The following is a 22684-nucleotide window of genomic DNA, read 5'->3' as shown; positions in this document are numbered from 1 at the left end:
ACCCTTACCTCCACTGCTTCTAGCACACTTCTCATACACAACTCATCCACCCCGCCTGAAGTAAATAAACCTTTATAAAAAGAATGCACTGTATTCAAAATACCTTCCAAATCTGTCACCCTCTCCCCCCGCTCATTTAAAAGCTCAGTTAGAAAACTCCTTTCCTGCTTCCGCCTTTCTAACCCCAGAAAAAAAGCAGTACTCCTCTCCCCCTCCACTACATACTGCGCTCTACTCCTCACCACTGCCCCCATACACCTATGCCTCTCTAAGACCTTCAACTCCTCCCGCAGCCTCAGGTACTCTGCAATATCATATCCTGGACAATTTTCTATCTTTTCTAACTCAAATATCAGGTGGGACTTAAGAATCCTATCTTCCCTCCTTCTTACCACACTAGCCTGTCTTGCACAATATATTGCCAGCCGCTTGAACTCCCCTTTTAAACCTTACCACCACACACACACATCAGACTCAAACAGAGGATCTGACATGGCCTCATTCACACACTCTTTCACTGCTCCCTTAAACCCCTCATCCTTCAGCAGACTGGCATTAAGACACCACAACCCCCCCACCCTCCCCTCCCTCGACGCACCCAGCCGGAAAAGCAGAGCATCATGGTCACTAAAAAATGTGTGGGAATACTCTACCCCCACAACCAAGTTCGCAACCGCTCTATGAGCAAGACACAAATCTATGCGTGACTGCCTGAGCTCTCCCCTCACCACTTGTCTGCGAGAGAACACCCGCTTATCTGGATTCCTCTCCCTCCATATATCCACCAAATCCTCATCCTGCATTACCTTTAATAGTGCGCCACGAGAAGAGTCAGAGCCAAAATGTGCGCTACTTGAGGCATCCAACCTATCCATCCATACATTAAAATCTCCAACAAGCAGACAGTTTCTCCCACATAATCCCCCCATAGACATAAACAAAACCCTTCTCTCAATTTCAGTATTAGGAGCATACACATTGTACAATGAATAATCCACACCTTTAAACGTGAAACCCACTCCCACCATTCGACCTTCATTATCAGCACATAACAAACTTAAATTAGACACAACATCTTGTTTAACCAAAATAGCTACTCCACATGCACGCACAGTACCATTACTCACGTACATTTGTCCATTCCATCGCTGTCTTACATTATCCATATACGGCTCAGTCCAGTGAGTCTCCTGAAGACATAATATGTCCGCACAGAAGGCTTCCAACACCAGCTCTAGCTTTTCTTTGCTACGAAGTCCATTGGTGTTGATAGAGACAACTCTCACCATAACGGATACAAAGAGGAGGAAATCAATCCAGTCCGTCATGATAGATCTTTTACCCTTTTCTTCTTCTTGGCTATCAGGTTCTTTTTATTATCCCTCCGCTCAGATTGTATAAACTCCATCTCTTCCCCCGTCATCTCTTCTCCAGACCCTTTACGCTTGTAAGAATCATCCCGAGCAGGAGCCATCTCCTGAGAAGAGCCTCCCGGGACTACAGACACCTTCGGGTTCTCCACCGCACCCCCAGAATCCGAAGCCAATGCCTCTCCAGTTGCTTCTCCCGTACACCCCGCTACCCCCTCCTCTCCACCAGGAACGCCCTCCATCTCCACACCGTCTAGGCTTGAACTGATATCCTTCCCCTTGGAGACCTCCTTTCCCACAGGACATGGCCCCTTCTTTTCTTCATCCTCCGACTGCCTCTGGTCTTCTTCATCCTCCATCCGTCTCTGGGACTCCTCCCCCATCCTCATTTCCTCCCCAGATTCCTCCACCTCGCTCTCCTCCACACCATCCCCGCTGATGACCTGATTTGACAATCCAGGAGCTCCATCACCCTGGGTACAGGAGCACTGCCTAACACTCCTCCCGCAACCAACACAACCGCGTTCTCTTCTCCCATTACACTCTCTTGCGTAATGCCCCTGCTCACCACACTTATGACAGGCAAAATCAGGGCAATCACGTAGAACGTGTCCTGGCTGAATACAAAGTCTGCAAACCTTGACCTGACGGTCGTGTATCACTCTGAAATACTCTGTCCCTTCCAACGTCTCAAATTTGGTCGAATATGGCAGCGAGCGCACAGTGTCTGTGAATTTCACTTTACAGAAGCGCGTACCATCTGCAACTTCTGTCCCCGGCCAGAAGCGCCTCTTCACTGGTGACACCGCAGACACACCCCATGCTCTAAGCCGTTCCAGGATGACCTCGTCTGTTATGTACACTGGAAAGTTTAAGAAAGATACGACCATTTCATCAAGTGATAGATCCTTAGCCATGATACGGCAGTTCCGAATTTTAAAACCATCGATCAGCTTTTCTTTTCCTCTCACACTTGACAATGTCACTTCATATCGATTTTCGGCTTTGAACCGACATCCGCACACCAGTCCACAAACTTCCTTAATCCCTCTCAATAACTCCATCATAGTAATTTTTTCTTCACCCATAATTTCCACAGCAACTGTTAAGGTCTTTTCATAATTTTGCGTCTGTCTAGTTGTAGAACCATTATCTATATTTCCTTTGCTCGTCATTCTTTTGTCTGCATGGGTCGAAGCCATTGTATCCAAAACGACTGGAGGAAAGTCCCCCAAACAGCAATATGCTGCCGGGGAACACAACCAAACAAATACTCAAACTTATTCAATAAACAAAAATGAGATTGAACTAAAAACCACCAAGAAATCAAACAAAACACTCTGGAGCAAACACTCAACCTTAGCTCAATCAGCAACACCTGTCTCACTCTCCAGCACAGGAAGGGCGTACCCAGGCCTGTATGGCCGTAAACGATAAACCATCTCTTGGTACAACATATATAGTCAAAGTGAGTCTGATAAACAGACATTGCATTTTCACCAATTAGATAAGCAGCTTGAACTTTGTGTCACTATAAATACAAGGCAGATGCTAACTGACAACACACGGAACTTTGATCCTATTAAAAAGGCAGGAAGCTGCATTTAGTCAATTCATCATTAAATGCTTACTACAAGGCAGTGTTGCTGATGAAATAGTGCAAGAGCACACCCTCGTGGACAAAAAGCTTACAGCACCTGGTATTCCCTGGCGGTCTCCCATCCAAGTACTAACCAGGCCCGACCCTGCTTAGCTTCCGAGATCAGACGAGATCAGGCGTACCCAGGCTGGTATGGCCGTAAACGATAAACCAGCTCTTGGTACAACATATATAGTCAAAGTGAGTCTGATAAACAGACATTGCATGTTCACCAATTAGATAAGCAGCTTGAACTTTGTGTCACTGAAAAAGTACAAGAAATTACAAACACTGTAGCCATCACTTTATAGCACAGGTAGTTGGATAAAATACAAACTTTATTTCCTTTCATCATTTGAACAGGGTAAGGGAGCACAAAGCACACACAAGCTGCATTCAGCAACAATATTCTTATTTGTCTTATAAATACAAGGCAGATGCTAACTGACAACACACGGAACTTTGATCCTATTAAAAAGGCAGGAAGCTGCATTTAGTCAATTCATCATTAAATGCTTACTACAAGGCAGTGTTGCTGATGAAATAGTGTCAGAGCCCCAGCTAAGGGAAATGTGTAACTGAAACATTCCAGAGTCAAAGGACACTTTCTAATGACAAGTATCTCACATAAGCATATTTTACTAATAAAACATCTTAATTATCTATGTTACCCAACTAATTCTGATTCGTACACGACATTCCCCTCTCAAGGGACTCCGTCCCTTCTAGAGAATCAGAACAGTAACGTTACAGGAGAACCAGTGTCTAAACACAGGCTTCATCACAACAGAAAAGACAGTCATCCCTCTGTGTCCCCTCTCAACTTAAAAGAAAATCACCAGATTTAAGAACATTCATTCACATAGAACATACATATATTCTATATAAACCAAAAATCACAAAACAATAACTCATTTCCTGGGGTTCCTGCACATAACATCCCAAGAAACTCAGCACTGTCTCTTATTACCATCCCCCAACATTTACTAAACACTCTAGCAATTTGTCTGGGAAGGTTATGATACACAGTCACCTGCACGAACCCATGAAGAAAAACAAAAAATGCATACAGTTTATGAGATTCAAAGCTATATTTTCCATAGACAGTGAAAAGCACACAATTAATGCATAATGCAGTGCATGCACCAATGGAGTTTAATACAATAATCTTTAGTTATCTATCACACTCCAATGGATCAGCATAGTATGTTGGAAATGACTATTTCCATCCCAGAAACTATAATTAGCATATCTTGTTGTACAAATCCAGGTAGTGACTCCTAGTTAAAATAAAATGTATATCCTTGGTGCCTAATGAACATGACCCAAGACACGCATCATGATTCCACTATTTATAAGGCAATGCCTATTGATCAAATAGATTAGGATCATTTTCACTCTCCAGATCAGAGTTCACCCATGGCAGTCACTATGGCATGCTTATAATAACGTCAACATCTTTAGTTCATAACAACAATCAAAACAATCTATCTCTAATACATTAATTTCTTCACCCATTTAGATATTAACATATTCAACTCAAATCAATCCTTCAGTTTTAAAATTCATTCAATTTCCAAATAAAATCATAATTAGAACTCAGTTAATTATCCAACCAACATTTCAAAATGACATTGCTCAGTGATTCAAATTTGTCTTATCACTCAAAGTAAAAACTAAATTTAAACACACATCAATATTAGCAGAATGTCCATTCATTTTAACATCCAGTATAATTATCCCATAATTTCTACTATTAACAATTTTATCATGATTATTCTACAGATCAGTATCTCAATGCATTCTTAATCTAAATTACTATAATTTTACGTGGTGTAGACCTCTACAATCAACCTGATACCCCAAAAGTCTAAACAGTTTTGGGCACAGTTGACCAAACCCCTCTCTCCAGGCACTGATTCTTCTGGCGTCCTCTTCGTTCTTCTTCGGATAGCTTTAAAGTTCAAAGTGAATGACCCATTATAATGTCCCAATGTCAATGTTTCACCTTAGATGCCCATTATGTCTTGTCCATTCGTCAACCAATATATCAGCAACATAAGAAAAGTTTAGAACAGCACCTTTCCCCATGCTCACTCCACGTGGACTCCTCTCACACTCCTGAGAGAAACATGAGAGAAAAGCAGTTGATCGCTTATATCGGATACTGTACACCGGTTGCTGGCTCGGCCATTCCTCTCAGTAGAAATGGTTCGGACAGGGCCATATTCAATGCCTTCGTCACTCCTTCTTCAGCCAATTAGAGGGGGTTTGAGGTACACACACTTTTCGGTCCAATTATCTCTTCCATGCATTAAGATACCGTCTGATGTCACTTTTCATGATAACCTCGAAAGAACAGATCAGAACAACAGTTTAGTTCAGTTCATTAACTACATGATAAATTATTACTTTTACCAATTATTCTTAATACAAATGTCTAAACATTATTCAAAGAGAATAACAACACATTCTATTGAAATTCTTCCCATCACAATTTCAACTCCATCGCAGAGCCACAGAATCAGGAAGTTAGACCTATAACCCATCAGGAATAGAACAGAACAAACAACACAACAATACACTCCTTCACATATCACTCAAGGTGTGTAAACTTCAATCCAAATTTCAAAGAACTGAATCCAAAACCCTCAAAGAACTGAATCCAAAACCCTCAAAGAACTGAATCCAAACCCTCAAAGAACTGTATCCTCCCCCATTTTTTTTAAACACATGACTCTCCATGAGAGTAATGTATTAAAAAAAACACTGCTACAAATCAAAATATAAAACAAAATGTCAAATAACATAACCAAATGAAAATCACAACTCTGAAAACCTCCACAAAGAAAAAATTATTTACCCATATGGTCATAGGAAAACAGACTTCAAGCAGCCTACCCTAAGTGAAAGGCAATGCCCTATATCACATAGGTCCAAATTACAAATATGTCTAAGAACTTTAAATTCCATCATAATTATAAATTTCACGAATTACCTTGAAATCAGTATAACAAATGACCTAAAATGTATTATCCAAATGGCTTTCCCATGAGGCTGATCAGACCACACAGGAAAACCCAGACAAAGGTCATAAGTCAAACCCCTTCACAGAAATGTTTCTTACTATTTTAGACAAAACAAAATTCAAACATCAAACATTTTCTACATGTTGCATCACAGGTTACCCAGAACATTTCATTAACAAAAGAATCCACATCTTTAATTAAAACTCAGGTAAAAAAACTTCCAAAAATTCCATGTGTATACCCCTTTAAGATATCTTAGCACTAAATCAAATGGAAAATTCACCAATCCCAGAGGAAAGAGATAAACAAATCAAACATACTATTTTAAAAACACCAACAAATAGTAATAACAAATGTGTTGTGTGTGGGTATTTGCAAACCCTAAAGTAAAAACAAACAAAAAATGTCCAGGCCTCTTCCATTTTGGTAGTTTATGGCCTCAATCTCACTCACCCAAGATTATAGCCCCAGCCCTCCAAGGTGCCCCCCTCACAAAGGAATACACACTCAGAGCTCACGTAACAGAAGCTAATTTCTAAAAATTCGACTTTAAGTGTGTTTTGCTCACCTCTCTCTTTAAAAAAAACTAAGTTCGAAATGTGGTATTCACTCGGCATGCTGCCTCTCAGATCAAAGGTGGGTCCATCTGCTTCGTTCCCGAAGTGTGGTTTCCCTGAGATCCCAAATTTGAGGGATCCCTCGTGCACGATTTACCTAGGTCGTCAGGAGCGATCACCAAGTGAAGATTCACATCCCATCCTCGTCGCCAAATGTGGTGGCTAATTTCCGCATTATCAAATGAGGAGTTACAAAAAACACACCAGTCCGAGTTAAACTACATCTTTAATACTTAATTAAGATACTTTTGCAAAAGTTCTTGACCCCACCAATGCATTCTCTCGAATGAATCATTTAATGAGGTGCTTACAGAATGGCTCAGGGATCTTTTATAGCAACGATACAGCCCCTTCAACATACATTGACAAACCACAGATACTTAGTAACAGTTCACAAAGGTTACGTTTTGTATGACAGATATCAATAAAACACATCAGACAGTAACTGCTATGTCAACAGGGTTCATTGAATAGCCCAGTATCTGGTCCCCTTAGAACTGTCCCTCCCTGGTACGGTATTGAACAGAACTATTTCATCCAATGGCATATATCAATTGTCAACTCTAGATACTCCCATCTCAAGCAAACCCCCTCTTGACCCCACTCCTGGACAGGCTCACTGGGGGGAGTGAGCCTCTAGGCCATATATTATCACAGGATAAGTGTGAGATCTAAGAGACCATGGTCCCAGACACTGCCATAAACCTCGCCACAATAAGGAAAGGAGGGTGTGACTTGCTCACAGACATTGTGGAGACAAGTCATTGGTTCCCCAGTAATCACGCCATCCCTTCACATGGTTTAAGCATAGGTGAAGAGACATTCACATATGAAGACAATATTTCTGCAGAGCAACAGAGACAAGTAAAAGACAAGTCTGACCTCTTCCCCTCTCTGGGCCCACAGTGTCTGAGCCCCAGAAAAGGGAAATGTGTAACTGAAAAGACACCAGAGTCCAATGGACACTTTCTAATGATAAGTACCTCAAATAAGCATATTATACTAATAAAACATCTTAATTATCTATGTTACCCAACTAATTCTGATTCGTCCACGAAACTACACACAGTACACCATAATGAAAAAGTGAAAACATATATTAAGAAATGTTTGCAAATGTATTGAACATTTAACACAGAAATATCTCATTTACATAAGTATTCACACCCTTGAGTCAATACTTTGTACAAGCACCTTTGGCAGCGATTACAGCTGTGAGTCTTTCTGGGTAAGTGTCTAAGAGCTTTCCACACCTGGATTGTGCAACATTTGCCCATTATTCGTTTCAATATTCTTCAAGCTCTATACCAGGCAGTGTCAGAGGAAGGCCCTAAAAATTGTCGAAGGCTCCAGCCACCCAAGTCATAGACTGTTCTCTCTGCTACTGCACAGCAAGCGGTCCCGGAGTGCCAAAAGGCTCCTTAACAGCTTCTACCCCTAAGCCATAGCACTGCTGAACAGTTAATCAAATGGTTACCCGGACTATTTGCATTGACCCCCTTATTTTATTCATATTTGTTATTATTTTCTGCACTGACTCTCTTCCATAGGCTCGATATACACTCACTGGACTCTAACCATACACTTACACATACTACACTGACACTCCAAAACACACACAAAATGGTTTAATGTAACATAGTCAAGGTGTTGGAATGGCCATCACAAAGCCCTGACCTCAATCCTATAGGGCAGAACTGAAAAGGCGTGAGCGAGCAACGAGGCCTACAAACCTGACTCAGTTACACCAGCTCTGTCAGGAGGAATGGGCCAAAATTCACCAAACTAATTGTGGGAAACTTGTGGAAGGCTACCCGAAACGTTTGACCCAAGTTAAACAATTTAAAGGCAATGCTACCAAATACTAATTGAGTGTATGTACACTTCTGACCCACTGGGAATGTGATGAAAGAAATACAAGCTGAAATAAATCAATCTCTCTACTATTATTCTGACATTTCACATTCTTAAAATAAAGTGGTGATCCTAACTAACCTAAGACAGGGGATTTTAACTAGGATTACATTTCAGGAATTGTGAAAAACTGAGTTTAAATGTATTTGGCTAAGGTGTATGTAAACTTCCGACTTCGACTGTATACGGATATGTATATAAACTCAGCAAAAAAAATAAATGTCCTCTCATTGTCAACTGCGTTTATTTTCAGCAAACTTAACGTGTAAATATTTGTATGAACATAACAAGATTCAGCAACTGAGACATAAACTGAACCAGTTCCACAGAAATGTGACTAACAGAAAGGGAATAATGTGTCCCTGAACAAAGGGGGGGTCAAAATCAAAAGTAACAGTCAGTATCTGATGTGGCCACCAACTGCTTTAAGTACTGCAGTGCATCTCCTCCTCATGGACTACACCAGATTTGCCAGTTCTTGCTGTGAGATGTTACCCCACTCTTCCACCAAGGCACCTGCAAGTTCCCGGACATTTCTGGGGGGAATGGCCCTAGCTCTCACCCTCCGATCCAACAGGTCCCAGACGTGCTCAACGGAATTGAGATCCTGGCTCTTTGCTAACCATGGCAGAACACTGATATTCCTGTCTTGTAGGAAATAATGCACAGAACGAGCAGTATGGCTGGTGGCATTGTCACGCTGGAGGGTCATGTCAGGATGAGCCTGCAGGAAGTGTACCACATGAGGGAGGAGGATGCCTTCCCTGTAATACACAGCGTTGAGACTGCCTGCAATGACAACAAGCTCAGTCATATGATGCTGTGACACACCGCCCCAGACCACGACGGACCGTCCACCTCCAAATTGATCCCGCTCCAGAGTACAGGCCTCGGTGTAACGCTCATTCCTTCGACGATAAACGTGAATCTGACCATCACCCCTGGTGAGACAAAATCACGACTCGTCAATGAAGAGCACTTTTTGGCAGTCCTGTCTGGTCCAGCGACGGTGGGTTTGTGCCCATAGGCGACGCTGTTGCCGGTGATGTCTGGTGAGGACCTGCCTTACAACAGGCCTACAAGCCCTCAGTCCAGCCTCTCACAGCCTATTGCGGACAGTCTGAGCACTGATAGAGGGATTGTGCGTTCCTGGTGTAACTCGGGCAGTTGTTGTTGCCATCCTGTACCTGTCCCGCAGGTGTGATGTTTGCATGTACCGATCCTGTGCAGGTGTTGTTACACGTGGTCTGCCACTGCGAGTATGATCAGCTGTCCGTCCTGTCTCCCTGTTGCGCTGTCTTAGGCGTCTCACAGTACGGACATTGCAATTTATTGCCCTGGCCACATCTGCAGTCCTCATGACTCCTTGCAGCATGCCTAAGGCACGTTCACGCAGATGAGCAGGGACCCTGGGCATCTTTCTTTTGGTGTTTTTCAGAGTCAGTAGAAAGGCCTGTTTGGTGTCCTAAGTTTTCATAACTGTGACCTTAATTGCCTACCGTCTGTAAGCTGTTAGTGTCTTAATGACTTTTCCACAGGTGCATGTTCAATAATTGTTTATGGTTCATTGAACAAGCATGGGAAACAGTGTTTAAACCCTTTACAATGAAGATCTGTGAAGTTACTTGGATTTTTACAAATTATCTGTGGAAGACAGTGTCCTAAAAAAGGGACGTTTCTTTTTTGCTGAGTTTATATATATATATATAGTATTTACAAATTCATCACACATTTATGATTTTATATGGGAATCAAAAAGCTTTCATGAATGTTCACCATGTGCTGATGTGCTCAGTGCTGTCAACAGACCCCATTATGACATCACAATGTAACGGAATCCTTTCCATGATATCATTGCTGGTTCCATCTGACAAGCAAAATTTCATTTCCACTCATTTCATGATAGTTCTCTCACAGCGATAGGTTAAGTTCTTATTTTGAGAGTGTTAATATTTATCATCAATGGCTTATCGAGGAAGAAAATCAAGTGAGTTTGACAAACTCCAGAAGGAGAACTCTCAGATGAACAGCGTCATCGAAAACTTGAGGAAGCAAAACATGGCTTTAAACCAACAGGATGACCAGGACAAGTTTTCAAGTTTTGTAAGGCTCATCAGTATTTCAAACGTATTTCAAAAATATCACTGTGTTTATTTTGTGGTTTCATAGACATACAGTAGGCCTACATCCATAACATCTTTAGCTTAAAACCTGTTGAGGATCTTATCCCGATCTTATCCCGGTATTGGGATTCATTGTCATGTGACCATGGCGGGGAATTCAAAACTGCAAGAGTAATCATTTCAAATAATCAAATAATCAACTATTTTCCTCCATTTGAAAGATATATCTCCTAAATCTAACCACGCTGTCCGATTTTCAGAGGCTTTACGGAGAATGCATAAAGTTAGGTTATTTTAGGAGAGTACATTGACAATAGCTGTGTGTAATGTTTAGCCATTTCAAAGAAGGGCATGAACAGACAGAAAACTAGCTAGAATTATGCACTTACCTTTGACAATCTGCATCAGATGACACTTATAGGACATTATGTTATACAATACATGCATTTTTAGTTCCATCAAGTTCATATTTATATCCAAAAACAGCATTTACAGTCGCGGTGAAATTCAGAATTTTTTCCGGCTCGAATGCTCCCAGTGAATCCAGCATTACAAATCACGGAATTACTATTCGAAAACATTGGTAAATTATAATATTGTCATTCAAAGAATAATATATTATCATCTCGTAATGCTACCGAATGGCCAGATCTCAAAATAACTTTACTGGGAAATCACATTTTGCAATAAACTGGGTACTATGCTAACAACAGCAAGCTAAGCTATAAGCTAAGCTAAGCTATACAGTTAGCATTAGCATCATCTAATATCGATAATAACATTCTAAATATCCCCTTACCTTTGATTATCTCCATCAGAAAGCGCTGCCAGCGATCCCAGGTCCAGAACAAATGTGGTTTCTTTTGACAAAGTTCATAATATATGTCCAAATAGTTAGCGTTCAGTAGGCTCCCACAAAATGAGGTGGGCAGTGTAAAGTCACGCCGAAAAGCTAAAGAAAACCTAGTAAATAATCTATTTACGTTTGTTCAAACATGTCAAACGTTGTTTAGCATTAATCTTTTGGTCCATTTTTAACGTGAAACATCAGTAAACATCAGTAATATTTTCACACAACCTATCAAGTGTCTAGAATAAACGATTATGACAAAGACACTCTTCTCAGATTTATGCGCAGGCGCAAAAAATGAAGTGATGACGTGTCAACTTGTAAGCTTTCTAATTCGGTCTGTATTAATCACAGATGCTTCAAACAACTTTCTACAGATCGTTGACATCTAGTGGAAGCCTTAGGAGTTGCGAACTGAATCCTTTCTCACTATGGTATCTATAAAACAATGACACTAAATAGTACAGTCACAAAATTCAATTTTTTTTTAATCTATTTTTCACAGGTTTTTGCCTGCAATATGAGTTTTGTTATACTTACAGACACCATTCAAACTGTTTTAGAAAATTCAGAGTGTTTTCTATCCAAACCTGAACAATAATATGCATATTCTAGCTTCTGAGTTGGTGTAGGAGGCAGTTAAAAATGGGCACATATTTTTTTCCAAAATTCTCAATACTGCCCCCTAGATTAAACAGGTTAAAAGCTTTATATGACACACTGTAGAAACTATTTTGACTACTTCCCTTCTGCTATTCATTTCATACTGTACCATTGTGATCCAGGGCTATCAGGAGAGCTACCCAATCCCAGAGGGCCATCGGGGCTTCATCAGTGATGCCAGACTTCTGCAGATGCAGAGAGCTGAGAGAGAGGCCATGGAAGCAAAGCAAAGAAAGATAAGTGCTATCCATGAGAATTATGTCCGGACTGCTCTCATCGGGGTTGGCAGCACCTTCGCGCACCACTTCGTCCCCTCTATTCAGTGCATTCCGCGGCCGAAAGCTCCACCGAGGCCTTTGCCACGAAGGCTTGAACACATAGCTCTGGCCCCACTGAAGAACGTGGTGGGGGTGGACGGAGCCCAAGTTCGACCCGGATCTCACTCTCTGGAGTCCATCCAGGTGAATAAGTCATTCAGCAGCAGTAGCGTGCGGCCTGTTCCCGTCCCTCCCACTGGAGCTCCCTCCAAGAGGGGCAAGAAGAAGAAGAAGGGCAGGCGGGGAGTCAAAGCCCTGAAAGTCCAGTTGGACCAGGGCTGTGCTGACAACAACGGACCCATTGACCTGATGGAGGAGGTGAGGGACATCGAGGCTCACCTGAAGGAGGAGGCCTGGAAGGTAGGATGGACTTTGAATTTATTGTAAATGTGAAAATTTGTGAAAACACAAGTGTAGACCTTACTGTGAAACCAACAGTGCAGTTCAAGAAGAGTTAGGAAAATATTTAACAAATAAACTAATGTAAACAATAATAATAATAAAAGTAACACAATGACATAACAATAACGAGGCTATATACAGGGGGCATCGGTACCGAGTCAGTGTGCGGGGGTACAGGTTAGTTGAGGGGGTACAGTGTGCGGGGGTACAGGTTAGAAAGGATACTCTCTTTGACGGCATGATAGAATAGATCCTAGAATACAGGATCTCTGTGTATTAGTTTATGTATATACTAGTTCTATATGCATTTCTATGATGGGAGCAATCTTTTCTGGTCTACGCCAAAGGTGGTACATGAGGTGAAGGCCATGGGCAGGAGAAGTTTGGGCTCGGCCATGTCCATGGGGGAAATAGCCACCAGCTCCTTGGGAAGCCTGAGCTCAGTGGACATGAACACCCCTGCGGAGCTCCGTGACTACTTGGATGTTGGGACCCCGGTAAAGTCGCGTGACAGCCCACCCAGGCCTGCTCCCCCTCCTACCAAGCCCAGGAGCAAACTGCCTCGGCCTACAAGGTTCCTTAGCCTGCAAAAGGCTGACACCGGCTCAGGTCAGTCCCTCTCATGTACTCACACTAATTTAAATTAGACAGGGAGATGAAGCTAGGTAGACTGATAGTAGGAAGGGAAGGGACACAAATGGCTTTAGCCCAGGGCTAAGACATTTTTCCACACTTGCTTTGCCTGTTGCACAGTGAGATAGCCTTTGCTCAAGGCGAATTAGACCCTGCTTCTGAGCAGGGTGAGCACCAAAAAATGTGTGCTAAATTTAAAATGATATCATAATGAACTAAGATGTTCTAGTGTTAAAAGCTACAAACAGATATGGAAATGAGTAAATACATAAATACAGTTCACAGAGAGATAGATGTCTGCTGTCAACCCATAGACAAGAAGGCAGCCAGTGAGCCAAAGGGCCAAATAAAGAAAAGTCAGGACCAGGCCAGATTGCAGCCCTGTCCAACCCAGAGCAGGCCCTGACTAAGAACTTTAAGCTGCTCCACTCTGCCTCTGATGACTGGTGAGCATTCACTGTAGACAAGACCAATGGAGCTAGGCTAAAGGAAGCACAGTGTAGTGTCCTTGGAAAGTGTAGTGTCCTTGTAGATTTGAGCTACAGAGTGTAGAAACTTCTGAAATTAAGAGACCAGAGTCCTAATTGATGAACATCATTATAATGTTTTTGGAAAATGTTGTGGAAATTGCTTACGTTTCTTTCACTGAATTGCAGGGAGAAGAAGATCGAGGGCTTGACCTCTGTCCGTGTGATGGCTCAGAACCACATGGACATACTGATGCCTAAACTCCATGATATCTGCCTTGCCATTATAAATGAGGTAGCTGTATTCATTCACTGCCCTATTCATTCATCTGCACAAATCTGCTACATTTGGAGAACAAGTCAAATTATTGTGTCACGTTTCTGATGTTCGTGGGTTGTACTGCTCAACATTAATAGCTGGTCCTGTGCATGTTATTATGATTCAGGTGAAGAACCTGCGCTCTGCAGTGTCCTGTGCTGCCATGGCCACACTGGGTGACATGTACGTCCACCTCCAGAGGGCCATGGACAGTGAGGTGGAGGGGACGGCACGCGTGCTGCTGCACAAAGCCAGCGAGGCCAACACCTTCATCCGGCAGGGCGCCAACTGTGCCCTGGGTCACATGGTGCAGAGCTGCACCCCTACCCGTGTCATGAATGCCCTGCTGGTCGGTGGGCTGAGGTAAAGAGGGAGAGGGGTCAATTAACACTCACTAAGGGGTAGATCCGGACTTCACAAATGTTCACTTTGTCTCACATTGAAAGTTTGACTCGAGTGGAAGTTAGGATTCACTCCAAACAGACCTGAACTTTCTGGTGCAAAATGGTCACTGCTCGCTTAGGTATACCACACATTAGATTAGATTCAACTTTACTGTCATAGTACAAGTACAGTACAACGAAATGCAGTTAGCATCTGACCAGAAGTGCAAATAAAAGAGTGCAAAAAATGTACAAGTAAAACAATTAAGTACAATGTATGTTATTAAGTGGGATGTATAAATGTGCAATGAAGGCAAATGGCAAGTACAAATGGCAAGTCTAAATGTGCAATGAAGGCAAGTATTAGGGCCGGGACAATGCCAGTATCGCAATATATTTTCAATGGCAAAAATGAAAACACAAAGCAGATCTCACTCTTTGGTCCTTTAAAAACCTGCTGTATAAATCCGCTTCGTGTTTTGGATACTGGTATCGTCGCGGACCTAATTAGCAGTGGATGTATGTCATCTCTACACAAGAACATTTGTTAACACTTTATATGAAAGTGATGCTCCAGAGCAGGGCCGGCTCTAGCCTCTTTAGCCTCTTGGGGAGGTTTGGTTGGGAGGCCCCCACACCAAGCGAGCCCCCAAAAATTATGGCACCCCTCTTGACGGCGGAGAGAAACATGTGCATATTAAAGTTAATTTCCTGTAATTCGACACTACAGTAAATGGTGACCCCGATGTGATATATCTTACAGATACTTTGGACTAAATTTGAGTTTATTCTATTCTATTATTCTATTGGGGCAGCAGGTAGCCTAGTGGTTAGCGCGTTGGACTTGTAACCAAAAGGTTGCAAGATTGAATCCCCGAGCTGACAAGGTAAAAATCTGTCGTTCTGCCCCTGAACAAGGCAGTTAACCCACTGTTCCTAGGCCGTCATTGAAAATAAGAGTTTGTTCTTAACTGACTTGCCACATGTTCATTATATATGATCATTTTATTTGTTTACAAATAAATTTATCATATATAATGAACACGTGGCCTACGTGAAGGCGAATATGCAAGCAATCTATATTTTTGAGTTATGGAAATCGACTCGTATTAATGATTTGATCAAAAAAGGCAAGAATGTTCTCACATTTGATTCGAATAGGGTTGAAATTCTTTAGTGCTGGCAATATGCACTGAGTATACTTAACATAGGGGGGGCGGGGGGGTCTGGTGAACACGTCAGGGTTCTATGGCCGCAGGCAGAACAGCAGAAACAGGGTCAGCAGCACGACCAGGTGGACTAGGGACGGGGACAGCCAGGAGTCGTCAGGCCAGATAGTCCTGAGGCATGGTCCTAGGGCTCAGGTCCTCCGAGAGGGGAGAGCGAGAAAGATAGGAGAATTAGAGGGAGCATATATATGATCACACAGGACACCAGATAAGACAGGAGAATTACACCGGATATAACATAATGACCCTAGCCCCCCGTTCAAAGGCACTTAAATATTGTCTTGCCCATTCACCCTCTGAATGGCACACATACACAATCCATGTCCATATTGTCTGTCACGACATCCGCCGAGGTCGGTCCCTCTCCTTGTTCGGGCGGCATTCGGCGGTCTACGTCACCGACCTTCTAGCCATCGCCGATCTACTTTTCATTTTCCATTTGTTTTGTCCTTGTCTTACACACCTGATTTCATTCCCCCAATTACTTGTTCATTATTTAACCCTCTGTTCCTCCATGTTTGTTTGTGAGTGATTGTTTGTTTGTAATACGGTCCGTTATTGTGGCCTCGAATTATTGCGTTGTATTTGTGAATATTTGAGTAAATTATGTTTATTACTCATATCTGCTGTCCTGCGCCTGACTCCTCTACACCAGCTACACACAGGCAATATTACATTGTCTCAAAACTTTAAAATCCTTATTTAACCTGTCACCTCCCCTTCATTTATACTGATTGAAGTGGATTTAATAAGTGACATCAATAATTGGATTCACCTGGTCAGTCTGTCATGGAAAGAGAATACGTTCTTAATGTTTTGTATACTCAGTGTATTGACATGCATAAGAAAAAATACGAGAGAATGTTAATTCTAAAGCTTGCTGTGCTTTTACTCGGGAAAAACTAATAGCAACACAGCAAACTACTGATGAACTTCCCAGAGGAAATCAGAGCGCAGCATAGAGCAATTGGAAGCAGAACTTCAAGCATATGAAAAAGAGCATGATCAGACTAGGTCATTTCTACATGATGTGCAGCGAGATTTGTTAGAACAGAGCACAAATAGGCTCCAACGCGACATGTCTGACTGAGATGCAGATAGCTGCAAAGTCAGTCCCACCTAGGGTGTGGCCATGCCAGAGTATGTGAGCGGAGTGAGGAGTGGAGCTTGCCCTATTTGACTGGATCGTGGAGCAAGTTTCCCAGAGGCTGGAGCTTCGACTTTCTCGCCCCCTTCAATTTTGCTCCAGTAGTGCTCCAGTAGCACTCATTTTACAAGCTCAGGGCATGCCCGGCCCAACATGCATTTGTAGTCTACTTGTGTGCTGCTATAGCACCTTGCTTTAGCTACTGTCATCTAATATTCTAAATATCTTCATAAAGAAGCTGATAAAACACACAGGTGAAAAATCAAGGAGACTTACAAAGATGAGGAGGACCAAGAGCAAGAGAGGGAGTGCGGTTATGTAGTGTCCACAACTAAAGAATGAAAAGACAGGTATCCCGAAAGCATGTACTTACTACGTGTACATGCTAACAGAAAGGAACGAGGTGGGTAGCTAGGTAGGTGTCATTTTAGCGCATTATTTATAAACAAAAAATAATCTCTAAAAAGTTCAGTTAATTTTCCTTCTATTATCTACACAATAGGCCATCATTGATGGCATGTTAACTAACTCTATTACCTCTTTCAAGGAGCGTTCTGTTTTGATAGGGATATTTGACCTAAAATCCTTTAGGCCTACCTACAGAACAAAATAAAAATAACTACGCATCCCTGCCCAGCCGGGCATTAGTGGCCCAAACTGTGTTTAGCATCCCAAGTGGCTCTGCAAGAGCTGAGAGCGTATTCTCTGCGGCTGGCCTGCTCTCCAGGCACAATCACATGAGCCTGAAGCTACAGACTCTGGCCAAACTCGTGTTTCTAAAAATGAATTCAAAGGCACTGTAGACTGAGCATAATGAGGCATTTTTATTTAATTTATATTTCATTCTAAGTAAGTCAATCAGCATGTATGTGCAATTGATAGACTATAACGATTTAATACAACAAAATGCTGTTTAAATACTGAGCTTACACGGAACCCAAACTGCCTGCGCGCGTGCGCCATAGTGTTGACAGTACCAAAATACAACAACTCATTTACAAAAAACACTGCAGCACAAACAAGTTACAACGTGAAATCGCCACTATCCCATTCATACCTTAGAGGACCAAACTACATCTCCCATAATGCAACGCCTGTACTGTTAGCTTCACAGAAAGGCATGATATCTAGCAACAGCAGCACTTTTAGCACTCTGTAAACTATATTAATAACAACAATAAAACTCTGAAAGTTACATGTTTCTATAGTCTCACATTCCCTTATAACAACAATATCTACAGCATTAACATTGGGATGTTTTATTTATTTCACGATATGGACTTCTACAAAGGAGTCATATCAAGACACACCTTTCTCTCTGTGTTTTCTCGGACTGAAGAGAACGGCAGCGACGGGTAGCACCAGGGTGTTAGTAGGTGACGCATGCACCCAGATGAAATAAAATACATTTAATGAAACAAAACCCGAAGATGTTAACATCATTCAGCTACTGTAACTGCCCACCTAACATCAACAGGCAGCACCAGTAGCGCAACAATTAAAAATAGACACCAAAAGTAAAGTTCCTGGCGATCAAAGCGATCTGACTCCCCCCTTCTGTCTGAACTTGGAATATTCCTGTTCGCGGGCTTTGGCCCTCAACCTGGTTGTTCTGTTCTGCGTTGTGTACTATTCTAATTATTTGAAGTTTGATGGAATAACCATTTTAACTCAACTACAAATACATTTCGTATTAGGCTACATGTCTGACTCCTGACCTATTTAGAGTGTTTATATGCTGTTTAATACGACATGTAGCCTATTTGAAATTATGAGTGCTTCTTACAGTCACCTTTTCCTGTTGTTTACTTAAATACTTCATTCAAATCATATGGTTTGGTTTCAATATTTCAAAACCAAATGGTAGGTTATACGCCACAGCTTTCAGCCAATCAGCATTCAGGGCTCGAACCACCCGGTTTATAATTACAATTATCTCACCAACCCCCTCATCACCACTCTGGGTAGCAGAGTTTCATTTGTGTTTACATCTGTAGGTCTGATATCTGATTGGAAGTTCACTTTTATAGTAGCATATTGGTCAACAACTCACATTGTTTTATTCTAACAACTCAGAGGCTTTTAAAAGAGTCTTAGAATCATTATCTCTCTTTTTCTTTGTTCCTGACCTGCGCTAGTGAGATACACACTCTCTCTCTCCACCCCAGCGACTCTTGGGCATGGCCTTTCAGGCTATGACTTCTCGCTCTCTCCCTCTCTGATCATGCATAAGGTATTGTATTGTAATGTTTGTTAATGCCTTGTATATGATTTCATAATGTTAAATACCTTTCCACTCGCAGTCCAATTCTTGCTAGTCAATGTCAACTCATTGCCTAATGCTTCCTTGCATATTTTAAGTATCTTTATAGCGTAAAAGATAAACATTTTAATGTATAGTTATATATCAAATACTACCACACTACAAAGTCAATCAATTTAATATACACCATCACAAATATTCATTTTTTTTCATTTAGGCAGGTCTTAAGAAACATTATGATATTAATACCTCTACGGGATCAGTGTCAACCCCGCGGGACGGTTGAGCCAACGTAGGCCAATGTGATTAGTGTCACGACTTCCACCGAAGTCGGCTCCTCTCCTTGTTCGGGTGGCGTTCGGCGATCGACGTCACCGGCTTTCTAGCCATCGCCACTCCATTTCTCATATTCCATTGGTTTTGTCTTGTTCCATTACATACCTGGTTTTCATTCCATAATTACTGCATGTATTTAGTTCTCTGTTCCCCTCCATTGTCTTTGTGTGTAATTGTTTGTTTGTTAAGTGGATTATTGTCAGGCGCTTTACTTTTGCTATGTTCCGTGTTTTTGGCACGTTATTGTTTTTATGTGCTGTCATTTTTGGAACGGCGTTAAAGTGCACCAATTCACTACACTCTGCTCTCCTGCACCTGACTTTGCCTCCTGTACACACCCCTGACAATTAGCATGAGGTTGTAAGTAACAAAAACATTTCCCAGGACATAGACATATCTGATATGGGCAGAAAGCTTAAATTCTTGTTAATCTAACTGCACTGTCCAATTTACAGTAGGTATTACAGTGAAAGAATACCAATCTATTTGTTTGAGAAGAGTGCACAATGTATTGATAAACCAATTAGGCACATTTGGGTAGTCTTGATACAACATTTTGAACAGATATACAATGGTTCATTGGATCAGTCTAAAACTTTGCACTGACACTGCTGTCATCTAGTGGCCAAAATCAAAATTGCCCCTGGGCTGGAATAATACCTTATGGCATTTCTCTTGCATTTCTAAGATGATGGTAGAAAAAACACACAAAAAAAAAGTTTACCAGATCTAATGTGTTATATTCTTCTACATTAATTTAACATTTCCACAAACTTCAAAGTGTTTCCTTTCACATGGTATCAAGAATATGCATATCCTTGCTTCAGGTCCTGAGCTACAGATAGTTTTGGGTATGTCATTTTAGGTGAAAATTGAAGGGTGCGATCTTTAAGAGGTTCTTTCAAAATAACATAATAGCATATTTTGAGTTTAATTATGTTACTATGCTTAGCTCAAGGCTCGACTTCAAGTTCAGTCTGCCATCAAGTCGAAACGGTCCTGTGGCAATATGTTTTCACCGTGGTGACGGAAAAGGGACATGGCTTGAAAACGTATCTCAATCCAGGGATGGAAGGTATCGCTGTACTCCTAATTGTCCCATTAGCCAAGCCTCAAAATCGAGAAGGTTGAAATACTGCTAGTTTTTAATTAACTGCCTTTTTCATCAGCATGCTAGGTTATTCCACAACACTTCCGGCAGCAACTCACCCCAACGCTAGACGTCACATTTTAATGGAATCACATATTTTTGTTATGTCTTATACTTCCTTGTGTTGTGTACTTCTTATTTTACCATTACGTTATTTAGATTATTTTTAGCCATTGGTGGAGAGGTACTGAGTACTGATGTGTGCTAGCCTTTGGGGAGTAACAAGTAATTTATAAACATTTATAAAGTGTATATATAGTGAACACTTTAGATTAGGGGGTATTAGTGAGGCACTGAGGTATTAGTAAGTGCATGTACACACATTCATAAATGCTCTCATTTAATAAATACACCATTCGTGACATTTATAAATACATTTATAAATATGTATATAAATGGTGAGTCAAACCATTAATCAACCATTAACAAATGCCTTGACAATAACTCCTTTTTAACTGGTTTATAGTACATTAGTAGTACATTATTAACCATTTACAAATTGTGAACATACTATGATCAAACACCATATTAATTATCTGATAAATCATGAACAAATCATTTAAAATAGCGTTTATAAATGTGTAAATAACAATTTATAGATTTCTTATTGACATGTACAAATGTAGGAATAATGATTAATAAATGGTAATTGAACTCTTCACAAACAGTTTATAAATGGTATATTAAGGGACTTTAATATAAAGTCTTACTGAACATTTTGATCCATCGATGAGACTTCATCAATACAATCCATTATCATTCGTCTCCTAACTCATGTATCTCTATGACATGTAACTGATGTGCTCTGTTTTTCCTTCCTCAGCCACCGTAACGCTGCGGTGAGGAGCTGCACTGCTCAGCACCTGGAGAGACTGGCTGAGGTCATGGGGATGCCTCGTCTCCTGTCGGGGAAGAAAGACCTCACTGACCGTTTCTTGATTGCCGTCAGTAAACTGGCTGTGGACCTTGCACAGGAAGTCAGGTGGGATGTTCCTCCTGTAAAGTAGCTTGCTTAAACATAATGGCCCGCCTTAACTTAGGCCGTGATTCAATCCATGGCTCGCTATAGCGCTAGATCGCCGACGATGCAGTTTTTAAAGGTAATTTACTCTTGAGTTGACATCTGCAGAGTTTACCACGACTACAAATTGAAATTGCCTTTAAATGCCACATTGTCAGCTGTCTACAGCATCTGTTAGAGCCGATTTGGACATATTTGTATAAAAGACAGAACATTCAGAGCTCCAGGTATATTTGTGTAAATATGAATGTATATGATGAAATATTAGGTACGTACCTTTATGATTTATATTTACCTGATTGAGATGTATTCATTTGTTGTTAGTGTAACTTAGTTTTGTCCCCCCCCTCTTGCCCATTCATTGTACTGCAGTAAGTGTGTTAGGATAAAAGCAGGAAGTTGGGCCTTTGGGGGGAGGAGTCCTTGCTAGACGCGGGAGCGGTATAGTTTTTTGACCATACAGACATACAGACATACAGACAGGTCATATTGTGTATTTTCCATATCAAGTAACCTATGTTTTAAGTTGATTGGATATTCATTTTCCTGTTAGATATAAGAAGAATAAACATTTTTGTTGCACCATATCCCTGGATCACATTGAATGTTTGGCTTTTTGGAAACCTTGAGTGTGGACTGTATGCGTACCAAACAACCCCGCTTCAGGCTTGGGCAGTGGCTATGGTAAAGAGGAAAGGAAGCCACTACAATCAAGTCAAAAAACTCCGTGAAGGATTGCTATCGGAAGGAAATCTCCGGTTTCGGACACACGCTGGATATTGTTCTATTTGTAATTGCATTCTTACCATAAG

General features: G+C 41.4%; 2 protein-coding genes and 1 non-coding gene across 3 annotated transcripts; 2 read left to right on the top strand and 1 right to left on the bottom strand.

The window, feature by feature from the left end:
- Positions 1-3055: 3055 nt before the first annotated feature.
- LOC115184445 (5S ribosomal RNA) lies at positions 3056-3174 on the bottom strand. The gene has a single exon (XR_003874380.1). It is a non-coding gene; the product is annotated as a 5S ribosomal RNA (ribosomal RNA).
- A 7103-nt stretch (positions 3175-10277) lies between these two features.
- On the top strand, positions 10278-13685 carry LOC115184404 (uncharacterized). The gene is made up of 4 exons (XM_029745365.1): positions 10278-10672; positions 12328-12882; positions 13272-13533; positions 13678-13685. Exons 1-4 carry the CDS (start codon positions 10532-10534, stop codon positions 13683-13685), a joined length of 966 nt encoding a protein of 321 aa, XP_029601225.1. The 5' UTR covers positions 10278-10531.
- Positions 13385-21858, top strand: LOC115184403 (TOG array regulator of axonemal microtubules protein 1-like). The gene is made up of 4 exons (XM_029745364.1): positions 13385-14003; positions 14214-14319; positions 14471-14706; positions 21675-21858. Exons 2-4 carry the CDS (start codon positions 14251-14253, stop codon positions 21856-21858), a joined length of 489 nt encoding a protein of 162 aa, XP_029601224.1. The 5' UTR covers positions 13385-14003; positions 14214-14250.
- The last annotated feature ends 826 nt before the right edge of the window (positions 21859-22684 follow it).

The sequence above is a fragment of the Salmo trutta genome, unplaced genomic scaffold (assembly GCF_901001165.1).
Source record: "Salmo trutta unplaced genomic scaffold, fSalTru1.1, whole genome shotgun sequence".
NCBI lineage: Eukaryota > Metazoa > Chordata > Actinopteri > Salmoniformes > Salmonidae > Salmo > Salmo trutta.
Note: the sequence above shows the minus strand (reverse complement) of the source record. Positions and strands in the feature narration are given on the sequence as shown.

What these genes read in the sequence shown, in the direction of transcription:
- LOC115184404 (XM_029745365.1), top strand. Translation starts at nt 10,532, where the DNA reads ATGGCTTATCGAGGAAGAAAATCAAGTGAGTTTGACAAACTCCAGAAG. An exon ending in AGGACAAGTTTTCAAGTTTT is followed by an intron (nt 10,673 to 12,327) that starts GTAAGGCTCATC and finishes ATTGTGATCCAG; the next exon opens with GGCTATCAGGAGAGCTACCC. An exon ending in TGAAGGAGGAGGCCTGGAAG is followed by an intron (nt 12,883 to 13,271) that starts GTAGGATGGACT and finishes TCTACGCCAAAG; the next exon opens with GTGGTACATGAGGTGAAGGC.
- LOC115184403 (XM_029745364.1), top strand. Translation starts at nt 14,251, where the DNA reads ATGGCTCAGAACCACATGGACATACTGATGCCTAAACTCCATGATATC. An exon ending in GCCTTGCCATTATAAATGAG is followed by an intron (nt 14,320 to 14,470) that starts GTAGCTGTATTC and finishes ATTATGATTCAG; the next exon opens with GTGAAGAACCTGCGCTCTGC. An exon ending in CTGCTGGTCGGTGGGCTGAG is followed by an intron (nt 14,707 to 21,674) that starts GTAAAGAGGGAG and finishes TTCCTTCCTCAG; the next exon opens with CCACCGTAACGCTGCGGTGA.